Here is a 24,021-nt window from a genome sequence, read left to right on the forward strand (position 1 = left end):
ATTACAGTTAATAATACTGTAATATAACAGTAGTTAACAGTTACTACCAAGCCCAAAGTTATACTATCATTTCTGTTTCTGCTACAAAACTATTGCATATGTTAAGGCGCCATTGGAAATAATATTAATGACTGCTCAAAAGTATGCTATGAATTTTGTAAAACAAATTCGAATATTCTTCATAATATTCTTGTTAATAAAAATTGTAAAAATAAGTTTTATATTAAACGTGTAAGCAAAATTGTTAAATAATTTTTATATATGTATATATATTTTTGTCTCTAATGTAAACCTGTTTTAAAATAATATAGAATTTGAAAAAAGAAAAGATAACATTGTTTTTAAATATTTATTTGATTTAGATTGTAATAGAATAAAAATGCTCGCATGTAGACATTGTTAACTAAGATTTGTATTTAAAATTATTGTCATCTTTGTAAATATTTTTTGGATGGTTCGCTGACTTACGCTTAGGTAACTTATCGATTAGTTCAAGTTAAACTAACTAAAACTAGCACATATACTTGTAAATAGTGCATGAGCAAGGCACTTTATATTTTTTTGGTAATTATTTATGGCAATTCGGTAGGAAGTCAAGACTACAGCTAAGTGTTTAAGTAGAGCAAACTAAAGCTAGGCTAATAAATTAGTCAATGCTTATAAAACTAAGTGATAATATGTTATGTTATAGGTTATGGTTATGATCAGGCAGTATCACAGTGCAGGGGTTGATCCTCCAGCCGATTATTTGTGGCATTGCGTGGCGAGATGACGAAATGCTTGCGATTCTGTGCCGCTTGGCTAAGGCGACGATTTCTGCGCTTCTTGCGCCATCTGTGGATGCAGTAGCAAAATACTATATAGCACAATAAAGTGGAGAGAAAGAGATAAAGATAAAGTTATAGATAGATAGACAGATGTCAGATGCAGGGGGACGCTCACCTAGCAGAACGAGCAAACTGCCGCCAAAGCAGCCGGCGGCAAATAGCCAAAAGCCTCGTGTCTCAGCCAACTCCGCGCTGGTCAGGCAACTGTGGAATGTCGGCGAGTCCACGGTGCGATTGTAGTTCAGTGGACACGCGTCGCTGTCTAGCGCCTCTGCTGAAATATAGAAAATAAAAGAAGAACCGTGTTGGTCATGTGCCAAAATTAGCGAGAAAAGATGCTCGGCAGCTGCAGCAACAGGCAACAGGCAGCATGCAACTGCAACTTACCCATGCAAACGGGCACAAATTGTGGACTGGCGCCCAATGTGCTGAGGTGATTGGTGACTTGCTGGCAGCTGCATGGACTGATCTGTGTTTTGGTCAGATCGATGACTCTTAAATGGCACAAATTGCCTAATTTGTTCATGTCGAAGTTGCTCAATGGATTCGACGAAGCATTCAGCTGCCACAGATCTACACAAATGGGAGTATAGGAATATGATCAGCATAAGACACTATAAAGATATTTCCGATGTTCGGAGACACTCACTTGGCAATATGCCCAGATCGGGTATATCGTGTAGCTCACAATTGGCCACATTCAGGTATTCGATTGGCGCCCTTATTGGCGTCTCCAGCAGCGCCAGATCTTGATGCAGCTCCCTCAGATCGTTGCTGTCCATGTAGAGATTGCGCAGCTTTGGCAGCTGAAACAGCTCCATGGGAATTGTGGTTAACCCATTATTCGATAGATCGACTTCCTGTCAGAGATAGATCAATGGATCACACACATTTAGTGAGTTAGTTGCTTGCTCTAAACCGTAACAGATAATCGCAATTACGACTGCGACTACAATTTGCCAGCACGCCAATTAGACATTTGCGACATTTGAGTGCAGTCAGTGGTGCTTACCTGCAGTGCGGTGAGTGGCTCAAATGTGCCCGGCTCCACCGATAAAATCATATTCTCATACAGCATTAGAAACTTCACATCGGTGTAGCGCTGAAACGAGCCACTTCTCAGCTTCCTAATGCGATTGTATGATAAGTCCAGCACCTGTAAATGAATCGAACAATATTTAACTATGATTTGCAGGTTTTCTTCTTTGCGATTTTGTCGAGTCATATTTTGGGAAAATTGTCTGTTTATCAAATGATGTTTTTATTCATGAGGGGAAGAATTTTCTCTCCCTTATGTGTGCGAAAAACTTTTCTATCTCGACTGAATTTTATTTTTGTTGCATTATTGATTTTATAATTTCACTTAGAGAGTGGGTTTTAAGAAAATATAAATAACTTTCTATTTTCATGTCATTTATTGCTTATTTTCATAATACTTTTGCGGTGCAAGAAAAGTTTATTTACTACTTCCGCAAGTAGAAAACTAAAATAAGTTGTTTTTAGCAAAAGAAAAGAATTATGGCCAATTTAGCAAAATAAATAGTAGTTAAGTAAAAAGTAAAAAGCAACAAAATTTATTTTTTGTCTAAGTTTGCTATTTAAAACAAGTAAGAAAGCTACAGTCGAGTGTGCTCGACTCTGAGATACCCGCTACCTATGTTGAATAAAAACAAAACAGTGCGGTGTTATTCCTAAGATACACCGAGTTAATATACCGAATTAAAATACCGAATCAATATACCGAAAAAATAATGTAACGGATCAAATACCATGTTCTTGGTATATTGATATAGTACCATTAAAAAATACCATAGATTGCAAAATATACTAGATTGTCAACCAAAGCAACAAAATCCCATTTGCCACCATACAAAACTATTTCTTTCATAACTTATACCATTTTTATCTGATCACGATCTCGTGATTTAGCTTCAAAATTAAGGGTATGGATAACGGGTCTAAAAACTTTATAACACGTAAATAATAAATATAAAATGTTAGCTATAAACTTATTTATTGGCATGTCTCATGCATTGCACTATGACAGGAAATGGGTGAGTCTCATTTTTATAGAATCTAGAAAACTTAGATTACTTCAACAAATAATGACGTATTTAGGGAATTTCTATTGTATTATATTCTTGCGTTTCAACTAACAAACCAACTTATTTTATCGAATTGCTATAGCACTATATTTATGTGTTTAAGTAAATAATAATATATAAGCAATACCCAAAATACATTTTAGCCTACATTAAATTAAATTACTTGCATTTGACAATTCTAATGTATATAAAAATTTTAAAATGAATTAAACTCTAACTGTAAGAACTAATTAATTTGTTTGCGAACAGTTGAATTGAATAAATTTTAATTGTTGCCAAAGACAAGTCAGTTAATTTACTATATTCCTTGGCAATTCTTCGCCACATTCTCAAATTTTCCTTGAATTGAGAATTTTGTGCGGTTTAGTTCTCAGCAATTCTTAATTTGTCTGCCAAATATCATATATGTACATACTCGTATATACCCATTCACTGAACAATGCTGCCCAATGGGCTTTGGGGTCGACGCACATGCATAACAAATACATATATTTATGTCGGGCAACAAGTCAACTTCTTTATGCTTTAATTAAGCTCAATTGAGGTTGGCTTTCGCATGTGTTTCAGGGGTTGTTGTGAGTGAGCTGGCAGACAGCAGCAATAGCAAGTACATTCCGACTGGGGTCTGGGATATGAGACAAGAGAATTATCTACGGGTCATGTGATTTTTATTGGCTCAAATTGACCCAAACACCCCAAAAAGGTCTCTTTAATCAGCTGCATAATTTATGATTGTTTACTCACCTCAACGGAGCTCTTAAGGTTCTGTGGCACCTCCTTGAGGTCCATATCGTGGCAGCGTATACGCATCAGCTTCTCGATGCGACCATACGAACATCGACGTCCCTCATCCTGATTGACAAAGCCAAAGGCCAGCATCGCGTTCACAACGGATATGAAGACAATGTTTAGTAGCAGGCAACGCAGCTCCATGCTGAAAGTGAAAGAGAGAGAGAACAAGAGAGAGAGAGAGAGTGAGAAATGGAAAACAATTGATACAATAGCCAGTGAAATCCCGTAAAACCCAGCTGATTCATCAGTCGCGAGTCGATAAATCTTTGATTTCGGCGTTAGTTTGTTTATTTGTGCAGCGCGCCTCAATGCAAAATAATAAATAAAACTAAATGTAGACACTGACCACTAGCACACTAGCCGCACCTGACCCCAAAACAAAAACAATTAGTTTCGAATTAACAAATTACAAGATCATTGCCGCGCCATTGAGGATCAGTCCCCCGATCGAGTCGGGTCGGGTCGGGTCAGTGTTTTGGGTTTTTATTTTATTTCTGTTCAATGAAGCGCAGCAGCTGCTGGGGGCGGCAATCAGTGCGTGGGCGTGGCTGTGAATTGTATTAGTTGTGAACTACGGCTTAATTGTGGCCAACAATTGAATTGAAGCGCGCACACCATGGCGTATGCGTGATGCGCATGTTACGTATACGCCATGTCGCCGTAATACCTTCACTCAGTGTCAAGGGGGCTCCGTTCGCATTGTGCGCCAATCAAGCTGAACTTGTCACACATAAACTGATAGACAAGAGATACCCTGCAAGATAGCTGGAATTGAGTGACAAATGTCAAAAGCTTTGTGTGATAAACTCATTGTGATGACAAGCTCAACAATAAGTACAAAACACTCGCCATTCCAATGAAAACAATATTACAACTTGCAATTTATTTTTAGTATAAATTCGTCAACCACCTGCTAAAACAACAAAGCTAGCTGACTCACTCACATCCGAATTAGAATAGTCTTAGGTGTTGCCATTTCTTTCTATTTGTTTTTTGGGTTTTTGCTTTCAACTTTTATCTTATCGATGTTACGCTTCACAAGTTTATATCTCTTGATACAACATCAAACAGAAACGCACAATAAATCATATATAGATACGAACTTTATGGCGATTCTTTTATTGCAAGTTGAAAACGTGTCAAAACCACACGAAACTCAAACAAAACGGTTTCGAGCATTTTTCGCAAAATTTTGATGAATGAAATCAGCAAAAACAGCTCAAATTGTTGTGAATGTGCTTTTGATAATCCGAGCTAATGCATTTTTCAAACACACATTTTGTTGTATTGATATCGCGCGAAAGGAAATGCAATTTTCACAGCCGCCAGTTTGATTTGTTTATGCTGCTGTCACGCCCCATTGAAGTGCAATTTGGTAAAGTGCAGCCAGAGGTCGATTCCACATTGTTCTCTGTTAGTTGTGTTTTGTTCAACAGTTGCGTGATATCAACGCTTTTGTTTATGACTAACTTGTTATTATTATTTTATATAATTTCGCTAAATATCAGCTACGATAGGGAGGCGGAGGAACGTATTCACCTCCAAAGAAGGTTTCGCATATTTGCGACATTCGCGTCTCAAGTTCAGCTTTGTTCAACAAAAAAACGCATCGAATTACCAAAAAGTATTTCTCAATTGCTTGCCACATACCCTGTAGCCTGCCATTGTTCGCAGGGTATACAAAGCGCAATCGCTTGTCCTATTTGTCGAGAACTTATTGTGCGGCTGAATGATGTATGAGCCACCGACGACAATGGGCTCTTCGACATATCTAGTCTTGAGTGCCGCAATAAGTCATTTGCCAAGCCGTTTCAAGTCTGAACAATAATGCATGGCCTTAATGTCGCCCTATAACCGATAACACACAGCGAACAGAAAAAAAAGAACGCCAACAAACTGCCAGCAAAGCAATCAATAATAAATGTGTAAATATATCGAGGAAAAGCAAAAAATAAAACGGATTCCCGCTTGGCCAATAAAAAATGGAAAAGTCGAAGCCATGGCAAAGTGATTCCATTTCCTGCGAACACTTGTCAGACATTCTTCTTGGACTCTGCCCAGAAATTACTCTGCCCCAATTGACAAAGAGTTGAGGAATGTGCGCAGACAGTGGCGTAGATAAGTGTGTGGACCTGGCTAGATAAGTTATCACGGTGTAGGAAATGAGAAAAGTGATAGAAGTTATAGTCTAATGGAAAGCAAAGTTATTAAAGATTTGTTGTATAGGTAAAAGATTGTTAAGAAGTAAGTAATAGGGGGCAATAAATGCAAAAATGGAAATGAATGATGAATGAGAATGTGTATGATAATCCGAATACAAACATTAGAGTAATGGTAAAGATATTCCTAAAGTTAGGCTGAAGATCTTAGTCACTTTTGAAGATTGCATTAATTATGATGAATGTTAGCTAATAACATTATTGACAAGCTCAAAATAAAGATAATTGTGTTAATGTCAATTTTACTAATATTTTATTTCAATCAATCTTTAAGTAGTACATATAAGAACGCCCTAGAAAATCTTACAACAAAATGTTAATATGCATTTCACTCTTAAAATATTCATTTATTTTTGGGGAAGTCAATGAAGAATAGTTTCAACTCTTCGATCGCTCCGCCAATGTTTATATCAATGTTAATACTAATGAGGGGAAATAATAGTATTTTGTTTATATCAATGTTAATACTAATGAAATTGCAATCAAGAGGAAATACTAATATTTTGTTTATACCAATACCAATAAAAAACTCTATTACCAAATCTAATATCAATAAAAAAGCATTTAACAAACTCCTCACTCAGGTACACCAACAATTACGACGCACTGTCTGTGTACCTCTGTCATTAGAGACGCCTGCCGAATCGGCGAAATAGAATTAAAAATAAGGAAACTGAAAAATAAGAGGGAAAAAGCATTGAAGTGATTTCCACACACACACACACACTCCACAGACAGCGACCGCAACAATGAGCTATGGCAATATGGGCTATAAATACTTACTTATATATGCCATATATTTGTTTCAAAATTTAATTTAAATTTTTTTTTTGGTTCAACATTTAAAGCAGGAAAAGAACAACAATAGAGAGACAAGCGAGCAACTGCAAACTTATGGCACACACAGCAATTTTTTATTCATTTCGGCTTAATAACTTTTCACCCATTCTATTGGAGGAAAAATGAAAGATTGGGGTCGGGGTTGGGATTGGGATTGGCCAGATATAAAGATGAGATGGATGGGGAGGGGAGCGTGGCAACATGTTGTGGCGGGAGGAACATTTGTTCGATTTAAATTCAATAGAATTGGCAATAAAAAGGGCCAAACGGATGCCAAATGGATAGCTCAAGGGCCGTAAAAGAGTTCAGAGATAGCGCACACTTTACTCCTTCCCCTCGATGATGATGATGATGATGATGATGGCCTTATACGTTATGTAGGTGGCATTAAAATGAAATGAAAATCCAAATGAAAATGAAAATGAAACGAAAAATGGGGGAAAAGCCTCCATACGGATTTATGCTTTTTTCCACTTTGGCCGCATTTTGTGCCATATTTATTTATATATTAGGCTCAATCGAAAAGGCAAAAGCAAACCAAACAATGCTCGACAGTTCTCAAACAAAATGCAGATCTAACATACATATATATACGAAGAGATGGAGGTATACCATCGCTATCTATACACATTTTTGATGGGTGGGGTGAATGTGTCAGGCAATGGCTTACAGCCTGGCTAATGATAAATATGAAACCAAAAATTATTTATGTTTATAGGCAAACAGATGCTAAGCAAGCGATTATGGGATAAGAAACAAACGAACAACAAAAATACAACAAACCCAACACACAAAAAAAAAAAACATCTATAAAAAATGAAATTCTAAATACTATAAAATACTATAAAAAAATATATATATAGAAAGAGAAATGTAAAAATGAAAAAACTTTAAATTAGTTTCAAATATTTTAATAACATTCTAAACATTTGTGAATGGATTTATGTGCTCCGATGATTCCCCTTGTCACACTTTTGTGGGCGTCATGCGAATGTTCTATGTTCCCCTCCTCGCCTCGCCCTCAACAGGTGTGTACAAACTGAGTGTGTGTGCGAGTGTGTGTGATGTATGTGCGTGTGTGTTTATGGAAGATTTATTTTGTATCTTTTTGCTGCTGCTTCGTGTGATAAAGATTTATTTGTTTAGACTGCGAGTGTGTTGAAACACTGCGTGTATACTTGTACGTGCAAGAGGCTTTTACTCAAGGGGGCATCACTGAGCCAGAGAAAACTCTACTGTCTTTAACTGTCACTGAATCTTATCGAGCGTGCGTCAAGTGCACAACACACAAACAAAGTTCTATACTTTTTATCAGACTCTGTCTGCTGGCAAGTGAAAAACAATGACGAAAACAACGCTTCAACTTGAAGTTAAGAGCCAACTGAAATTAATTGAATACAACAACAACAACAACAACAGCAGCAGCAGAAATATGGAAACAGGCAAGTTGTGTAGTATAATAAAAACGTTGCCCATTTATTTCAATTAAACGCAATCAAGAAAACATTCCCCCAGAGAGCAGCTGCCTCAGCAGAAAAACACTCGTAGCTGACCATTGCACTAATTGAGGAACCCATCAGTGAAGACTAAGAATTAAATGTGTCATAAGCTCCGAATAAGCATTATACAAAACAGTCGGGAAAGATTTGTCTAAAAGCGAAAAAAAGGGGGAAAGAAAAAGGTGAAATACGAGATCTTCATATTAATCACTATGGAAGAAGTTTGGTGAAAAATTATTAACAGCAGATTATTTTTAATGTGGAGAATATTCTGTGTTCATCTTGTATTAGATGATTAGAGTGTGTGTAAAAAACAGTTTAGTAAAATTTTTGGTAATTCTACAGTACAAAAATTTGTAATATTTATTTTAAGAAAATTTTCAGAAAATTAAAAAAATAATATTTGAAATAAATATATATATATATATTTTAAACCTTTAATTTTCTAAAGTAAAAACGTGAAATAATCAAGAAAAGAATGTCTTATTTAAAATGTTTCCTAACATTGATTTTAGCTATACGAATTTTATGGTATTTTTAACTGCACATCACAAAATTTAAAAAATAACAAATTTAATTTATTTTATCGGTCTGTAGATATTTCCCATATTATGGACATTCAAGGCCAAAAAAATTCAAAAATTTTAATTGTTATGCTTTTCAAATCATATTTCATATTTCTTGAAGATTACTTTATCAACAGTGTAATTATAAGTCACCAAAATTTAAAAATAACTGGTGAGATTATAAACCACATAAATAACAACAAACTAAGCTGATTTAAGAACTATACGTCAAATTATAATTTTGGCAATTCTTGCTGAATTCTTATAATCTACATTCAAAAGGAAATCACATTTTGCCATGATTCATGATATAGAAGAAATACAAAGGCATGAACCACTTACTCAAGTGCCTGTTCCAACACGTATGTACAATCGTCTTAACTTGAACAGAATGTCATTAAAGAACAGAGTCATAGTAAGTATTATCTTAAAGCTAAGTAGTACTATATGGCTATGGCACACACAGCTATTCCAACAGTAATTGCGAGTATAAAGATTAAGAACCATTACACGATAAGGCAGGTGGCACTTCGAACTCTATGATAATGCGACGCTTTTATTTTAACTCTACTTTACGCTTATTTAGTTAGAAGAAAATTATATTATCATAAATAAAAATTTAAAACAAGTGAAGAGTTCATTTTTACTTCAATTTAAATAAGAAAATTTATATTTATATTAATTACAAAATATCGCTTTGTAGTTCAGGAAATGTCTGACCATTCCATTTATAAGTCAGTTTTTCACTTTCCGTTCCCAGCATTCGTGCCACACTTGCGACTTTTCGCTCAATTGAAATCAATTTAACTTTTTTATCTCATTCATTATGTTGTGAAGCGTAAAAGCTTCACTTGACGAACTAAATAAAACTGAAGAACACAAGAAACTCAGGGACGAAACACTAGAGCAATACTATTCGAGTATATTTCATAATCTTGAGACTTGGTGATAACCTCAGCCAACGCTGATAACGTTTCGAAAACAAGCGACTTTTCGTACGTATTTCTAAATGGTTTTCCTTTTACCTTAGGTGATCCTAGTTGTGTGGTATAATCCCATTTAATAAGCGTTATGCTTAAGATGAAAAGGTAATCCTTAAACTCATTGTTCGTATTCGATATTCTTGCGGGTTTCCGTTTAGTGGATTATCATTTTCTCAAATTGCGAGTAGCACAGACACTGCACAAAATAAATCTTCGTTTCGCACACAGAGACACAGGCACAAGTTTCCGTTGAATTTCAATTAACACGAATTTTCGCATCCAGCGACGGGTCTGGTCCGTTTCAGAATCGTACCGATCCGATCGACCAGCATATAGAACGTGAACGAGAACACGAGCAACAAACACCGGAACCGACCCGTTCAATTCAACCGCAGACTTGGAATTGAAGCAATCGCCGACGACAACGACAGCGACGGCGACGACGACGACGACGTCGCGACGAGCACTGCGATCGTTGCTCGGTTCGGTTGCCGAAATCACCGAAAAAATACTAAGCACAACAACGCTGATAAAGCAGCGACGATAATGCACTCGGGGAGGAATTGCCGGAGGGAGCGAGGCAGAGGGTAATTTGGTTGAATGTGAAATTGAAAAACTCAAAGTGGAAAATTGAAAGAGAGAGTTTGCTTGCACTTCTCACGCACTCTCTCACTTTTTGTGCTCGACTATCACCGTGTCCACTTTTCGCTCTCTCTGGGTTTTGTCTCGCCTTTCTGTCTGGCTATCCGTAATGATGTTGTACCAGCCTGTGATAATAATGGATACTGATATACAGATGTGTGTGCGCTGGTCAGTTGCCCGGAATTGAATGAATCCGTCGTAGTGGTGTTTGCGCCTCTAATTTCGACAGCTTTATTAATAATCTCGATATTTGAACAGCTCAATTTCAATTCAATTAGCTGGCAAACGCTAAACAACAATTCATCGATCCAACTGATCGATGACGATGTCACCTAGCAGCATTTTTGTCTTTAAATCAAACTCTCACGACTTTCCAACTCCCCAAAAATCGGAATTCACCTCTTTCCCTTTATTACAACCAGCTGTGATAAGACTTGTGGAGCCAAAACTTTGAAGTGCCATTGCATAAGACATCATATTCTTATCAATAGTGTTCTGAATTCGTTGCAGAAGAACTTATGTCTTAGCCAGCGCATTCTGAAATTCAATTTCTCTCTCTGGGGGTAATTCCCGCAGACGTAAACGCTACCTGAACGTAGGTACGCCTTCGTTCTACGTTAAACTACAGGTAATTGAAACTCTCAATACATTCGATTTTGATCGTTTTTTTTTATTTATATTTATTTTTTTTGTTTGTTTACAACATGAAAAAGAAATGGTAGAAAAATATGATATCATGTTTTAAAGGTTTTTAATACACAAAACCCATTATTCCATTAGTTTTTAGTCTTTGCTTCAAATTTCTTTGCTTACTCATTTTTTTTGGATTTTTAAATTTTGATATTAGTAATTGAATGTAATATATAAAAATGAATGCAAATAAAAGTCATCAAGTTGAAAAAAAGTATTCAGAAATTAAAGAAGTACAAGTGTAGTAGAAGAAGGAGTGAATTATAATGGTAATAAAACAAAAACATAATAATAATAAATTATCTCCTGCTCAAGGCTTTTAAACAAAATTGTTTGAGTAGGTTTTTGATTATGTAAAATTGCTTTAAATGTGTGATTGTGTGTGTGTGTTGAGTGTTTGTGTGTATGTGTGGTGTGTTTTATAATTGAGCAATTACTCATCCACTGCCTTTTTAATTAATTAACACAATTTTCGTTAGTTTAGATTCGCATCTAAAATATTTCACAAATTTTTTTTTTGCTGCATTTCTTTCGATTGTTGATGCAGTTTTTTTTTGTAGTTTTTCGTTTTTTTTTGTTCGTTTTTCTTTTGTTTTTATAAATGTATTCGTTTTTTTTTTATTTTTTGTTTCATATTTTGTTTATCATTCAATTAATTTGATTAATTAATTACAAATTATAAAAAAGATAGGCTTTCATTTTGGTTTTCCATGAAAAATCAATGAAGCTTCTAGCTTTGCTGCAAAAAAATTATATGAGCTTTTCCTCAATTTCTTGAAAGATGTTGCAATCTTCCTTTCACTCTCGCATAAGTTTAACTTGTTCAACTAAATTAGGTAATACAACGGTTATTTTAGCCAAACTAATCACAATCTTTTTGCATTTCAATATTGCAAACAATTCTTGAGTGTGTGTGTGTGTGTATGTGTGTGGGGTATAAGGGATTGTGTTTGAGTGTGTGTGAGTAAATGCTCATAGCATTCACTTTAATCGTATGCCTCTCATTTGACATGTGACGGTTTCTCTTGAACGGATTTGTTTGGGGTACTCAAAAGATTCTCTAAGGCTTCTCCTGCAGTCGCAGCTTCTCGCTAATGTTCGTGTTCTGGTGGAAGAGACGCACCACGTGCGTGTCGCGCTCATCCTTTTTGGCCAGAATCTCCAACTGGAATGCCTCCGAGAAGTGCGTGTCAATGAACGCCCCCAATGCGGCCACATCGCACTTGGCAATCGTGGCTGCCTCCAGTTCGCAGTGTTTGCTGTAACGCGGCGCCTTGACCAGATCCTCGGGCAGTTGACGGAACTGATCGGTGACCGTGTTGTTGCCGAAATCTATGAAGTGCACCTCGCACTTGCCATCCTCCAGTAGCTTGACAATTTCGGCACGATAGAACACCTCATCCTCGGGAAATTTGGCCACGCAAAGGGCGCCCACCTGCAGCTCAGTGAATACCTCAAAGTTCTGCTCCGCATCCAGCATTTTGTCGGTCATTTTCTCCAGTGCTGGCACATCCTGATCCATCTGCACATAGAAGGACTTGGCATCGTCGAACTGCACCACAAAACAATTATGCAGCTCCACTTCCAGTGGCTTCTGCACACCGGCCACAGCGCTGGCCAACTCCTGGGCAAAGTCCTTGTAGTTGATGCTCAACTGGACGGTCTGCAGCTCATTGTGGTTCTCCTGCAGCTCGCTAACAATTTCGTAGACCTCGCCAAAGTGCTGTTCCAGCAGTGCATTGAATGCCTCCTGCATTTCATCTGACACCTGATCGGGCATCTCGCTGAATTGACAATGTAAAGCCAATGGCGCTATTTGCCAGATCTCCTCGGGCAAACTGTAGATCTGCGGGGTGACTAAAGTGTTGCCATAATCAATGAGGAACACCTCGAAGCCCTTGTCCTCGCCCAGCAACGTCTTGATGCTGCAGCGATAGTAGCAATCATCCTCCTGGGAGTAGCAAGCACCATTCACCTTCTCCTTGGGATCCTCTAGCTTTTTCAGCTCCTTTGCCTGGCTTTGCAGTGTCTTTACAATGTGATCCAGCTCAGCGGATCGCTTCTTGAGCTGCACATAGAAACTCTTGGGTGAATTGGCGTGCGAGATGATACACTTCTTATCCTCAGGCTTCGGTTTCTGCAGCTCTGCCTCCAACAGCTTCTGCAGCTGATCGTGTATATTGAGAGCATTTTTATCCATCGTCTTCAGCTTAACCACTGGCGGCTGAGCTGATTTATTGACAAACTCGACAGCGACTTCGCCGCTGCAGCTGTCGATGAGGGCGTCCAGCGCCTCGCGTGATTCCTTGGGATACTTAATGAAATTGGCACACGATTCCAAGGAATGCTGTTCTGCCAGCGGCTTCAGCTGAGCCAGCTCGGTAGGCAACTCGAACAGTTTATCTACAAGCGCCTGATTACCGTAATCAATAAAGAGCACGCGATACTGCAGCGATTGCTTCGTTGGCAGCTGCTCCAAGATGCGTGCACGATAGAACTCGTTGTCATCCGCGAATTGGGCCACATACAGCTCACCCACCTGAGCAATACCCTTGATGGGTTGCAGATTGGTCTGCTCGCCATTCAGCTGTTCGCTTGTGCTGTCTATGAGCGCATTGTTTGTCTCCAGCTGCAGATAGAAGTTCAGGGGGCTGTTCACATGTGTGACAATGGCCATAACATTGCTTGATCCAACTTCGCTCTCTACGCTTGCCTCTACAACAGGTTCCGGCGTGGGCTTGGGCTGCTTCTGTGTGCATAGTGGGAGCAATTGATCCAACACATTGTCCTCATCCAACAGCAGATGTATGGTGATATGCTCCAATCCAGGTTTCAACAGCTGAGTGGTGAAAACTAATTCGCCTTCGCCTGTCAATTCGGCAAATTTGGCCTCTGCCTCTTTAGACCAGGCCACATAATCCTCTGGCAACTGCAGCGTGCATCTCTTTGATAGACTGGGCACCTTAGCAATCTCCTCTGAGAGCAGCAGACACTTGGCTGTAGTGGAAGTGTTTCCATAGTCAATGAAACGCACTTCGTAACGTGCATCAGGCAGCTGACGTAGCAGCTCTGCCCTGTAGAACAATCCGTCATCATCGAAGAGCGCAGCCACAATGCTGCTCTTCTCAAAGCGTTGCAACGGCTGCAGTTGCTGCTCCGCATCGCCCAAATACAGCTCGATGAGCTCTAATGCCTTTGAGTCGCTCTCCAGCTGAATGTAAAAATCACTGATGCTGTTCACATGCGAGATATAACAGCTGCTGCCGCTGGCAACGTAATCCAGCTGCTTGGCGTAGCCATCGGCAATGAGTTTCTTGGCCACATCCACGCCCTCGATGTAGAGATTAACATAGCTGGTAATCTGGTAGTCGCCGCGTGTCAAATATTCATAGTGCAAGATCTTCTCGTAGGAATCATTGAAGATGCCATTGGCTGCATCGGCCCAATCCCAATTTGCCATTCGGTGCAATGGGCAGTGCAAAAAGGCAGACAGAAAGGATCAGTGGACGAACACATGCTCTGTTTAATCTCCTTGGCATCCGAGACGCAATCCGTGTTGCCAAAATCAATAAACTGCAGCACCATCAGCTCCGCATCGATAATCTTGGCGCGATACCAGGACTTGTCCATGGAGTACATGGAGATGCAGTCAGCGCCGTTGACTACGTCCATGAGCTGAGGCAGTGAAGGTGAAACAATCTGCAGATTCTCGGTGAGACGCTTAAGTTTTGGTAGCGCATCCATGGGATGCACATAGAAGTGAGCTGGATTATCGCAGTGACTCAGTACAGCAGTCTCCATATCCTTGTAGGGATCTGGAACAGGCACAACAGGTGCAGCAACGACAGCTGGTGGAGGTGTCACTGCAACGGGTTCTTCGATAACTGGAGTTGGTACAGGAGCTGGTTGCGGTTCCTCTGGAGCCACAATAGGAGCTGCCACTGGCGCAGCTACCGCTGGCTTCTCTTCAACCTTTGGTTTGGGCTCGACAACTGGCGTTGGAGTCACGGGTTTCTCCACAGCTGGTGCTGCTGGTGGCGCCACAGCTTCTGCTTGCTTGTTGCGCTGCTTCGGCTCTTTTGGTTCCTTTGGCTCTTGTGGCTGCTTCTTTGGCTTGGGCGAGCTGTTTGTCGAGTTCGATTTGCCGCCTTGTTTGCGTTGCTGCAGCTCTTCATCATCATCGGTGGTCAGATCAACGCACTCAATGTACTCGTAAATGTGAGGCTTCTCCTTGTCCAATTGCTTGCGCATATAATCAATATCACGGCCAGCAATTAATTTCTCCGCCTTCAAAGTGTCCACAACGCTGTCTTTGCCATTGGCAAGCAATACGTCAGCAATGAGATGACTGCGACGCGTCTCAATCGGTTTCACTGTGACCACCTGCTCGTCCAACAGTTTCGACAAGCGTGTCTTGAGCTTCTCGTCGTTGTGAATGCGTCCAAATGGCAAATTAATCTCCACAGCATAGCAGCTGCGATTGACAAAGAACTTCTCCTCCAGCTGCTTGAGCTGATCGCGTGGCAACTGCTCCGAGTTGCCGTAGTCCAAGTAGACAACATCAATGCGCGCTCCCTTGGCATCCTTGGCCACAATGCGTGCCCTATACCAATTGCCATCGGAGCTGAGTGCTGCACAGATTTGATCCTTCTCAAATTTGCGCAATTGTTTGCCTGTAATCAAGAGTAACAATTAATCTCAAAAAAGGCTTATGGATTCTTCACACTTTCATACCCTTCTTGTTATAGAACTCATACATGTCATCCAAGAGCTTCTTCATGTGAGTCTCCTCAGCACTAGGTTGCACAAAGATTCGATACGACTTTGCGGTGTAGACAACAAGTGCCTTAAAGCTGTTCACCAGCACAGGATAGCCGCAGACAAAGGCGCTGCGATCCTCCTTAAGCAGCGGCATCACAGGACGCAAGTGAATACTGTAGTTACAAGGATAGTTTAATTTACATTCTTCATTCACAAAACAACTTGACTTACATGTTGTTCTCGCAGACATGTTTGATATTCAGCGCATATGATTTGCCCTCGTAGTGCTCCTTGAAAGGCTTGGCCAAATCCTTGTTCGACTTGACAAACTTGGCATCGTCGTAGCTGCACAAGAAGTTAACATCCTTATAGCACTCCAGCTGTATCTTAAAGTTGGTCATGTCCCTGATAGAAGTGAATTTGCCGCGTACCTGCTGGCCAGCCAAAAGGCTAACACGCACCTCTGCAAAGAAAATGAAAGGTAAGTTTAACAGCTTCAATAACTCGTTGCATTTGTTGGACTCACGCTCTGCCACCTCGGTTAGAAATTGAGCATTAATCAGAGTGTCACGCAGCGAAGCGCCATTCACCAGCATCTTGACAATGTAGGTGCTGTTGTTGTTCAACTGCTGTTTGGCGCTGAATTCGCACTCCACCTTGGCGTTAACTGGCACATATTTCTCCATGCGATCCACAATATACAAGTGATCATAGTTGGTCACCACTTTGTCAAAGCTACAACGTTGAGCCAAACAAGGCGGCTCAGCGAAACGCTGCTCCACCTGCCAGACATCCTCAGAGGTCACAGTCAGCACATTTCCCGTGTCCACGCAAAAGATGCGATACTTGCGCAACATGTGGTTGCATTGGATGACTGTGCCACGCAATATGGCATTATCCTTGCGCTGTCGCACCACCACACTGGAGTTGACCTTCAGCTGCAGCGGTTGATGTGGTTTCTGGCGATAGAACTGACGCATCTCGCGCAACAGATTATCGTATTTGGACGCGAGGCTTTTTGGCACTACGTAGAACTGGAATGGCGACACCCACCACGACAGACTGGCTGCCTCCTTGGTGGGTGTTTTAATGTCATGCACCGCAAATGCCTTGTCCAATGGCACATATTTTTCCGGCTCAGGCATAGGCTTTGGCAATGTGACTTCCACACTCGATGGAGCATCGCTCTCCACGCCACTAGAACGCTTCGAGCTGATTGCGGTGCCGTCCAGCGTGGACTTTTGACGCAGTGGCTTCTGTCCATAGCCTTGTGGTGCATTTTGAGAGCGTTGATTTGTCGAATTGCGTTGCGATTGCTGTTGATTTTGTTCCTTGCGTGGCGATTGATTGTTGCTAAAGCGACTGCAGAGAAAAAAAGTTTAATGAATTTCATTCATCAATTATAATGTAATTTCTCTACACTACTCACGTATTTTTGTTCGCCTCCTGTTTGCCATTCTGCAAACGCGGCGACTCCGTTCGATTGCGTCCATTCTGGCGATTTGCCTTACGTGGCGAACTCATTCCGCTGGTGTAGCTACTGGTGCTGCGCGTATCGAAGCTCGAGTCCAAATGATTATCACGACTGCGTCTAACCAAATGTTCTGGCGGCGCATAGCGCTCACCACGCGGATGTTGCTGTTGCTGCTGTTGTTGTTGTTGCGAACGCCTCGAGCCGCTCTGTTGTGATTGAGTATCCTTGGAACTGGTTGCCGAGGCAGAGCTATGCTTGTCCCAGTCATTGGCATTGATATTCACATTCTTACCGCGTGCCTGCTTCTGCATCTGCATGCGATCCTCACTCTCTACGGTGGTTGAGTTGAGCACTTCGCCTTTTTGCAGCTGCTGAGGCACCACATCGGATGCTATTGACTCGGCACGCGTCACATTCGCATTGAACTGTCCCTTCTCCAGTGACAGATACTGCTCAAAGGGCATGGACAGTTTGTAGAGTTTCTTCATTACATTCAGATTCTTAGCGAGCAGATTGACCACATTAACGCCATCGGGTTCAATGCGAAAGACACGCACACTAAACGTGCGTCGCCTGATGTTCGATTCCTCGGCGAGCATTTCGAACTGATCCGTTATCTTGTCCTTGCTCAGTTCACTGTTCTCGAAACCCTTCAGGCAGCACTTAATCGCCTGACGCGGCATCACCAGATGTTTCTCAGCAATGTTGCCAATCAAATGACGTTTCACATGCTGCTCATAGCCAAAGTCCACGTGACGTACAATGATTGTCGCATCATTCACACGCAGCAGCTCGGCTCTGTACCACTCTCGATCACATTTGACAACGCAAGGAGCACCCAGCACCAGTTGCTCGGGCACCTTTTGATTGGTATTGTAGTAGGCGAACATTTCATCCATCAACTGTTCGAATTGCTTAATATTGTTCACTTTCTGCACATAAAAGTTGCTCGGCGAATCAATGTATCGTATTTCGACGGCATCGTCGTCCTGCAGCTGATCCGCCTTGGCGTAAGCCTGGCGAGAATTCTTCAGCTTCTTAAGCACATCCAGCATGCTGTTGCCCTGCAAATGGAGAACGATTTTAAATACGAGTTGTGGATGTTATATTAAAACAAGATGTGAGTTACTTACATTGTGCAGCAGCTGGCAAGTTTGCATGGAGCCAACGCTCTCGGCCGCCTGCACTGTCAGCTGGAAGTTGATGTACAAAGTTGAGTTCTTGAAGATGCGCTTCATGCTCTCATCGAGAGCACCCAGCTCTTTGGCGCCGGCCAGCGCAAAACGGAAGGCAAATGGTTTAATCTTAAGCAACTCCTGGGGTATCGTATACAGATCCGAGAGCGAGACCAACTCCGAGTTGCCATAATCGACATAGACAACACGATAGCGCTGTCCGTAGACAGCGCTGACTAAGGCACGATAGCAATTACCATCCTCGGAGAATCGCGCCACACAAGCGGTTCCTACTCCCGGATACTGGCTGAGACCCTGCAGCCGCATATGCTCGATCTGGCCCATCATGGCATTCAGATCGTTGCTGGCACTCTTCAATTGCACCCAAAACAAATGCGGGCCATTCTCCACGAAGCTCACATAGACATCGTAGGTTAAACCCACCGTCAGCATGGTGGTGCGAAAAGCCGGAATCAGCGGCTGCTGCTGAATCGCCGCCTTCTGGGCAGCTCCAGCTGCGGGTGTTGATGGCTGCGCAAGTGCATAACGTGCGGGCGCATAGCTTAGTGATGGCTGCTTGGGTATGTGCACCATCGGTGGCTGCATTGGGTTATTGAGACGCACATTGTAGTAAAGATTGAGTGGTCGGGGACTCGTCTTGGGCGTGAAGACATTGTGCGTGGGCAAGAGGCCCGACGTTGTATCGGAAGATTGAAAGTTATTGGCACGTTGTTGGTTGAATTGATGTGGTGCCGCGTAGGCGGGCTTCTGAGCATTCAACAGATGACCAGCTGGCTGCACATTAGTCTGAAAAACACACGAATGAGTAAACAAAGATTTCTATATAGAATACTGTATCATTCATTACCAAATTCGCCAGCGGTGTTGGCTGAATCTGAGTGGGCAGCGGCTGTTGCTCCTGCTGTTGTTGCTTGGATGGCGTATAATCGTTGACCGGCGTCGCTTTTAGCGGTCGCGGTGGCGTTGAGTTAAGCGTGCGATGCACATCCAAGCGTGCAGCAAGCGAGAAGCGTGCCGCAAGCTGCTCACGTGCCACATCCGTTGGCGTTTTGGCGGCGCTGCCACTGCCCAGTATATTATTATTGTTGTACTCCACAATAGGAGACTGTGGCGATTGCGCCTTCCACAGTTTCTTGCAGTGATCCATGATCAGATCATTGGCGATGGGTGCGCCAATTTGTTTCTGCTGCACCAGAAATTCGTTGAGCTCAAAGTCTTTCCAGCGTACGCTGGCAAACTTTTGATCGCATATCGGTGTGGGGTTCACCTCGATGCTGACCACATGATTTACAATCAGCTGTCGCACCACATTCAGCTCGCTGTCATCCCATTCCGAGCAAATGCCGAGCACAATGTAGTGTGAGTTCAGAACTGGCACATTCAACAGCAGCTTTGGCTGTTTCGAGAAGAGCAGCTGGAATGCAATAACAATAAATATAATATCAGTGAGGGGAACATGATATGTATGGAATGTAGTAATTACTCACATCGAGACTGCTCACGTTACGCTTGTAGCCGTAATCGATGAACTCAATCTCGACACGCATCTGACTGCGATTGCTGCCATCGATGGCAGAGCTGAGCACACACGTTCGCATGTATTCCACATCGCCGGGTGCGGCGCCATTTGTCTGCTTCAGCACACAGACGGTGCCCGGGATAACAAGCGCCTGTTGGCGTTCGTTTGACCAGCTCGGATCGATGGAAAAGAAGCTGGGCAGCAGTGTCTCGATGCGTTTGCTCACCAGGAACGCCGCATCCCGGTTCGCCTGGCCATAGATCTTGAGGTAGGGTCCCACATGATCCAGGTGCGTGATGTATAAATCAACGCTGGATGCGCCGCCGCCGCTATTGTTCATTGGCGGCTTGCCGTTCATCATCAACATCAACTATGTATATAGTATTGATGATTTTCTTTTTCTATTATCGCTGCAAAATAAGGCAATCGAAAAAAATACATTAATATTAAGCGAGCCCAATTTCATATGCAAAACACACAAAAACAATGAATGCGTTGCGCTTCACTCGATGAATTGTCGCCTCAGAAATACAGACAGCGAACTCGAGTTTCGATTTCACTGCAATTTATACAAATACACGCATACAATTACAGTCACTTTTACTGAAATCTACATATGCATGTACATATATTGGACAACCGTTAATAGTTTCGCATCATTGCCGAAATTGCACGAGAAATAACTGTAAACATGGCCTGCTTCCTGCAATATTCTATGTGAGAGTGAGAGAGTGAATATGCCAACGTATTTCTTTCCGTTCGCCACACACGTACTCACACACACGCGCGTAATAATGTTAATGTGTTCTGTTCTTTAGCCTAAAAAGACAGTAATTAACAAATTCCAAACTACTTACGTTGTCGTCGTCGTTGTCCAAAGCGTAACTCGGAAAAACCGCTCGTGCCTCCGCACGCCCCTTGTGCATCAAATATCAAATATGTACCACACACACACACGCAGACAGTCGCCAAGCAGCGCAGCAGTCGAGCGCCAACGAAGCCAATTGGTTATTTTGTTTGCTCTTCTTTCTGTTTTCTTCTGTTTTCTACAAATTCGGTTTTTTGGTTTTATGCTAATTCCTCCTCAGCTGGACTGCACTGGACGGCGGGCTGGCTTTGGCACACTTTATTATTGTACGTATGTATATGTGGTAGTATGTCAATCGAGCGTATTTTTCCCTCTACGGCTGTGATGGTTACTTTTGTGGATGTGTGTTTGTGTTTTTGTAGTCTTTGAGAGTGATTAGAAATCGTTGCGTTTCAGTCTTTTCGGTTTTTTGTTTGTTTTAGTCCTCCAAAGAAAGGCTTGCGTCGGAAGCGCAGCCTCAGTGTTAACGTTTTGTAGTTGTTGTTGTTATATCATAAAGCAATTGATCAATGTGAAAAGATTTTAATTCGAAAAATTACTTGCCCACCCAGTAACTCAGCCCGAGACAACGACGACACGACTAGAGCAATATCGTGACAGCAACCAGTGTGACCGCTCAATAACGGCAAAAATACCATTCGTCCCAAAAATTAATACCAATATGTACCACTACGTCATTTATTAAAAACAAATTCATGTTTAATTTTGCTTCTAGTGAAGTTACTTAATTATTATTATTCCGACTTATTATTGATTTTTCAAACACTTTAAATTGCTTGAAAATTAGTAGAAAACCAAATGGTTTGAGGACAGCAATTTTGTATGCTAATTTTTAACGACTATGTGTGGGATCTTTCTTTAAATTTCTAATTTATAATATAACCAAATATCATTAAAAAAAACACAATTAATGAAAATAAAAGAAGAATCAAATTAGTTTTTAATTGGACGGATGGATTCTTATGTTAATTTAAATTTTCAAAATAGTCTTAAATTTATATGCCATAATTTAAAGCTGGTTACACTTTGAATGTTATTATATTTTCTGATCAGACTGCGACGGCTATTGTTGACTGTCTGACGCATAGCAACAGGTCTGTTAAGTTAACAGCAGAGCACACGTTAACAGCGGCCTAAAACCCGCGATGAATTCAAATTTAAACGAATTTCATGATTTTTTTATTGACTCCATAATTGTCATGAATTAAAAACAGGATTTTCAGTGGATAGCCGTAGTGGAGCTGGAAGGCTCCTGTTTTCCATATTGCTGTTCTTGCAGTTCGACGGGCGGATGTTTCATCGTATGCAACATAGCTTCCATCACCTTGGTGCGAAAACTAACATTTTGTAGTGGCGTCATTCTCCTCATCCTCGTCAGCAAACTAATGACGAAGTGGTAATTATCGTCGTTCTCGTTCTCGTGCTGCTCCTCCTGCAAATTCTCGGCGTTGTCCGCCTCCGCCCGATTGCCGTTGCCCAGAAATTGCATGGCTTCGGCGTGGATCCACTGATTTTGTAAAATCAGCTACCTTTGATAGCTGCGGCACAAGCTCTGCCACTTGCGCCGACACAGATGCACTATACAAAAGATAGAGAGAGCGAAAGAGTTGCAGTTGAGATTATGATTTTCGATTTTGTAGGGGCAGACTTACCATTGGCACCCATTTCCAATGCCACGCCGACCCATTGGAATCTCCTTTCCATATAGTCACCGTGCCCCGGATGGGTGACATCCCACAGAGCGGGACGCTGCTCGACTTCGCTGATCAGCCTTTCCATATTCATTTTTCTGCTTCCTGCAATAGAGAGTGAATATATCAACGTACTTCTTTCCTTTTCTTAATAATGTTAATGTGTACTGTTCTTTAACTAATTATTTCCAAAATTCCAAACTACTTACGTTGTCGTATTTTGATGATTACCTCGTGGATGTGTTTGTGATTTTGTAGAAAGTCTTTGAGAGCAGGGATGCCCAAACGCTGCTTACGACAGAGCAAATTTCAATACATTCAAAAGAAAACACCAACACTAGTAGAGAACTTTTTTTTTTTATTTCAATGGATACACTGAAAAAATTAAGGACAAACATTTTTATAATAAAGACAATTATGAAAAAACTATGAAAATATAAAATTTATGCACATGAATATGGATGATATTTTTAACTTTGTACATAGTTTATTACTTTATCAATATCAAAAGTTGTTCGAGTTACTTATCAAATGACGCGACGACAATGCAATAACTAAAAACATAATACAATTTTTTCATGTGGATGCGCGTTGCCAAAGCAACAACAAAATGTTCATGAAATTTTATGACCCAACAACAACCACACGCAAGTCCAGTTACCTTTCTCAAATGCAGATGAAAAATAGAGATAAGAAAACGAAAGTGAAAAATTCTTTTTGCAATTAGCATTGGAGCATGCCGATCAGTGCTGCCAATTTCGATTTTTGCCCGGAAAAACTGGCTTTTTTTTTAAAGCTATCTGGGGAAAAAATTTGAGAATTGCGGGAATTGTGAAAAGCGGGAATTCCAGACTTCACTTACAAACAAAACAGAAAATATGGTGGCGTATCAATTATTTTTCTCGATAATGTCATCACTCGCTTAGTGCTTCGATCTCTATATAAAAAGTGCGCGTAAATTCTCAGCAAGTTGTAAAATTCCGAAAGAATATAAACAAATGCCCCGATGTCTGACTTAAAAGCGATGAGTTCAAGGCATGGATTCGCAGGGATGACGCAGACCTGCAGAGGGTATATTGCAACTATTGGAAGACCAATATTTCAGCTAAACGAAGTAATCTGCGAGCTCATTGATACGATGTGAAGTGCCTGTAAAATATCTGCACTTGAAAGGCAATAATATGTATATATATAATATGATGGAAATAATATGATGGAAATCTTTTAAACAAATTTTTTCGCTTTTTTAATACATTTGTTTTTAGCTTTTTATTGGATTTTTTAATTTTTTTCTCCATTATTCCCGTTAAAAACAGCTTTTTTCCTGGTAAAGTTGGCAGCACTGCTTT

General features: G+C 40.9%; 3 protein-coding genes across 5 annotated transcripts in view; all 3 read right to left on the reverse strand.

Moving 5' to 3' along the window:
- LOC133843423 (uncharacterized) overlaps positions 1-23,004 on the reverse strand; it is a 58,674-nt gene extending 35,670 nt beyond the window's left edge. The window contains exons 1-3 of one of the 2 annotated variants that reach the window (XM_062276955.1): positions 22,882-23,002; positions 22,634-22,777; positions 22,340-22,559 (exon numbers count right to left, since the gene is read on the reverse strand). In XM_062276955.1, coding sequence (XP_062132939.1) covers positions 22,507-22,559; positions 22,634-22,766 — 186 coding nt within the window. In that variant the 5' untranslated portion in view covers positions 22,767-22,777; positions 22,882-23,002 and the 3' untranslated portion in view covers positions 22,340-22,506. Of the gene's footprint in view, positions 1-22,339; positions 22,560-22,633; positions 22,778-22,881 lie in introns of those variants that run through there. The other variant, XM_062276954.1, reaches the window with a different exon arrangement.
- On the reverse strand, positions 391-10,242 carry LOC133843421 (tsukushi). Of its 2 annotated transcripts, none has more exons than XM_062276951.1 (7): positions 9,874-10,242; positions 3,677-3,866; positions 1,840-1,983; positions 1,477-1,687; positions 1,215-1,400; positions 943-1,098; positions 391-856 (listed from the first exon to the last, which is right to left on the reverse strand). In XM_062276951.1, exons 2-7 carry the CDS (start codon positions 3,863-3,865, stop codon positions 705-707), a joined length of 1,038 nt encoding a protein of 345 aa, XP_062132935.1. In that variant the 5' UTR covers position 3,866; positions 9,874-10,242; the 3' UTR covers positions 391-704. The 2 variants fall into 2 exon arrangements, with proteins under 2 accessions (XP_062132935.1, XP_062132934.1); XM_062276950.1 differs by having other exon boundaries at positions 943-1,101; positions 9,874-10,241.
- Positions 11,635-21,571, reverse strand: LOC133843418 (maternal protein tudor). Its single transcript, XM_062276945.1, is given in 10 exon segments — positions 11,635-14,637; positions 14,640-15,836; positions 15,898-16,097; positions 16,156-16,387; positions 16,451-17,286; positions 17,354-18,462; positions 18,532-19,380; positions 19,442-20,008; positions 20,082-20,523; positions 20,971-21,571. Coding segments are annotated over 9 exon segments (7,803 nt in total). The 5' UTR covers positions 20,481-20,523; positions 20,971-21,571; the 3' UTR covers positions 11,635-12,223.
- Positions 23,005-24,021: the final 1,017 nt, after the last annotated feature.

The sequence above is a fragment of the Drosophila sulfurigaster genome, chromosome 3 (assembly GCF_023558435.1).
Source record: "Drosophila sulfurigaster albostrigata strain 15112-1811.04 chromosome 3, ASM2355843v2, whole genome shotgun sequence".
NCBI lineage: Eukaryota > Metazoa > Arthropoda > Insecta > Diptera > Drosophilidae > Drosophila > Drosophila sulfurigaster.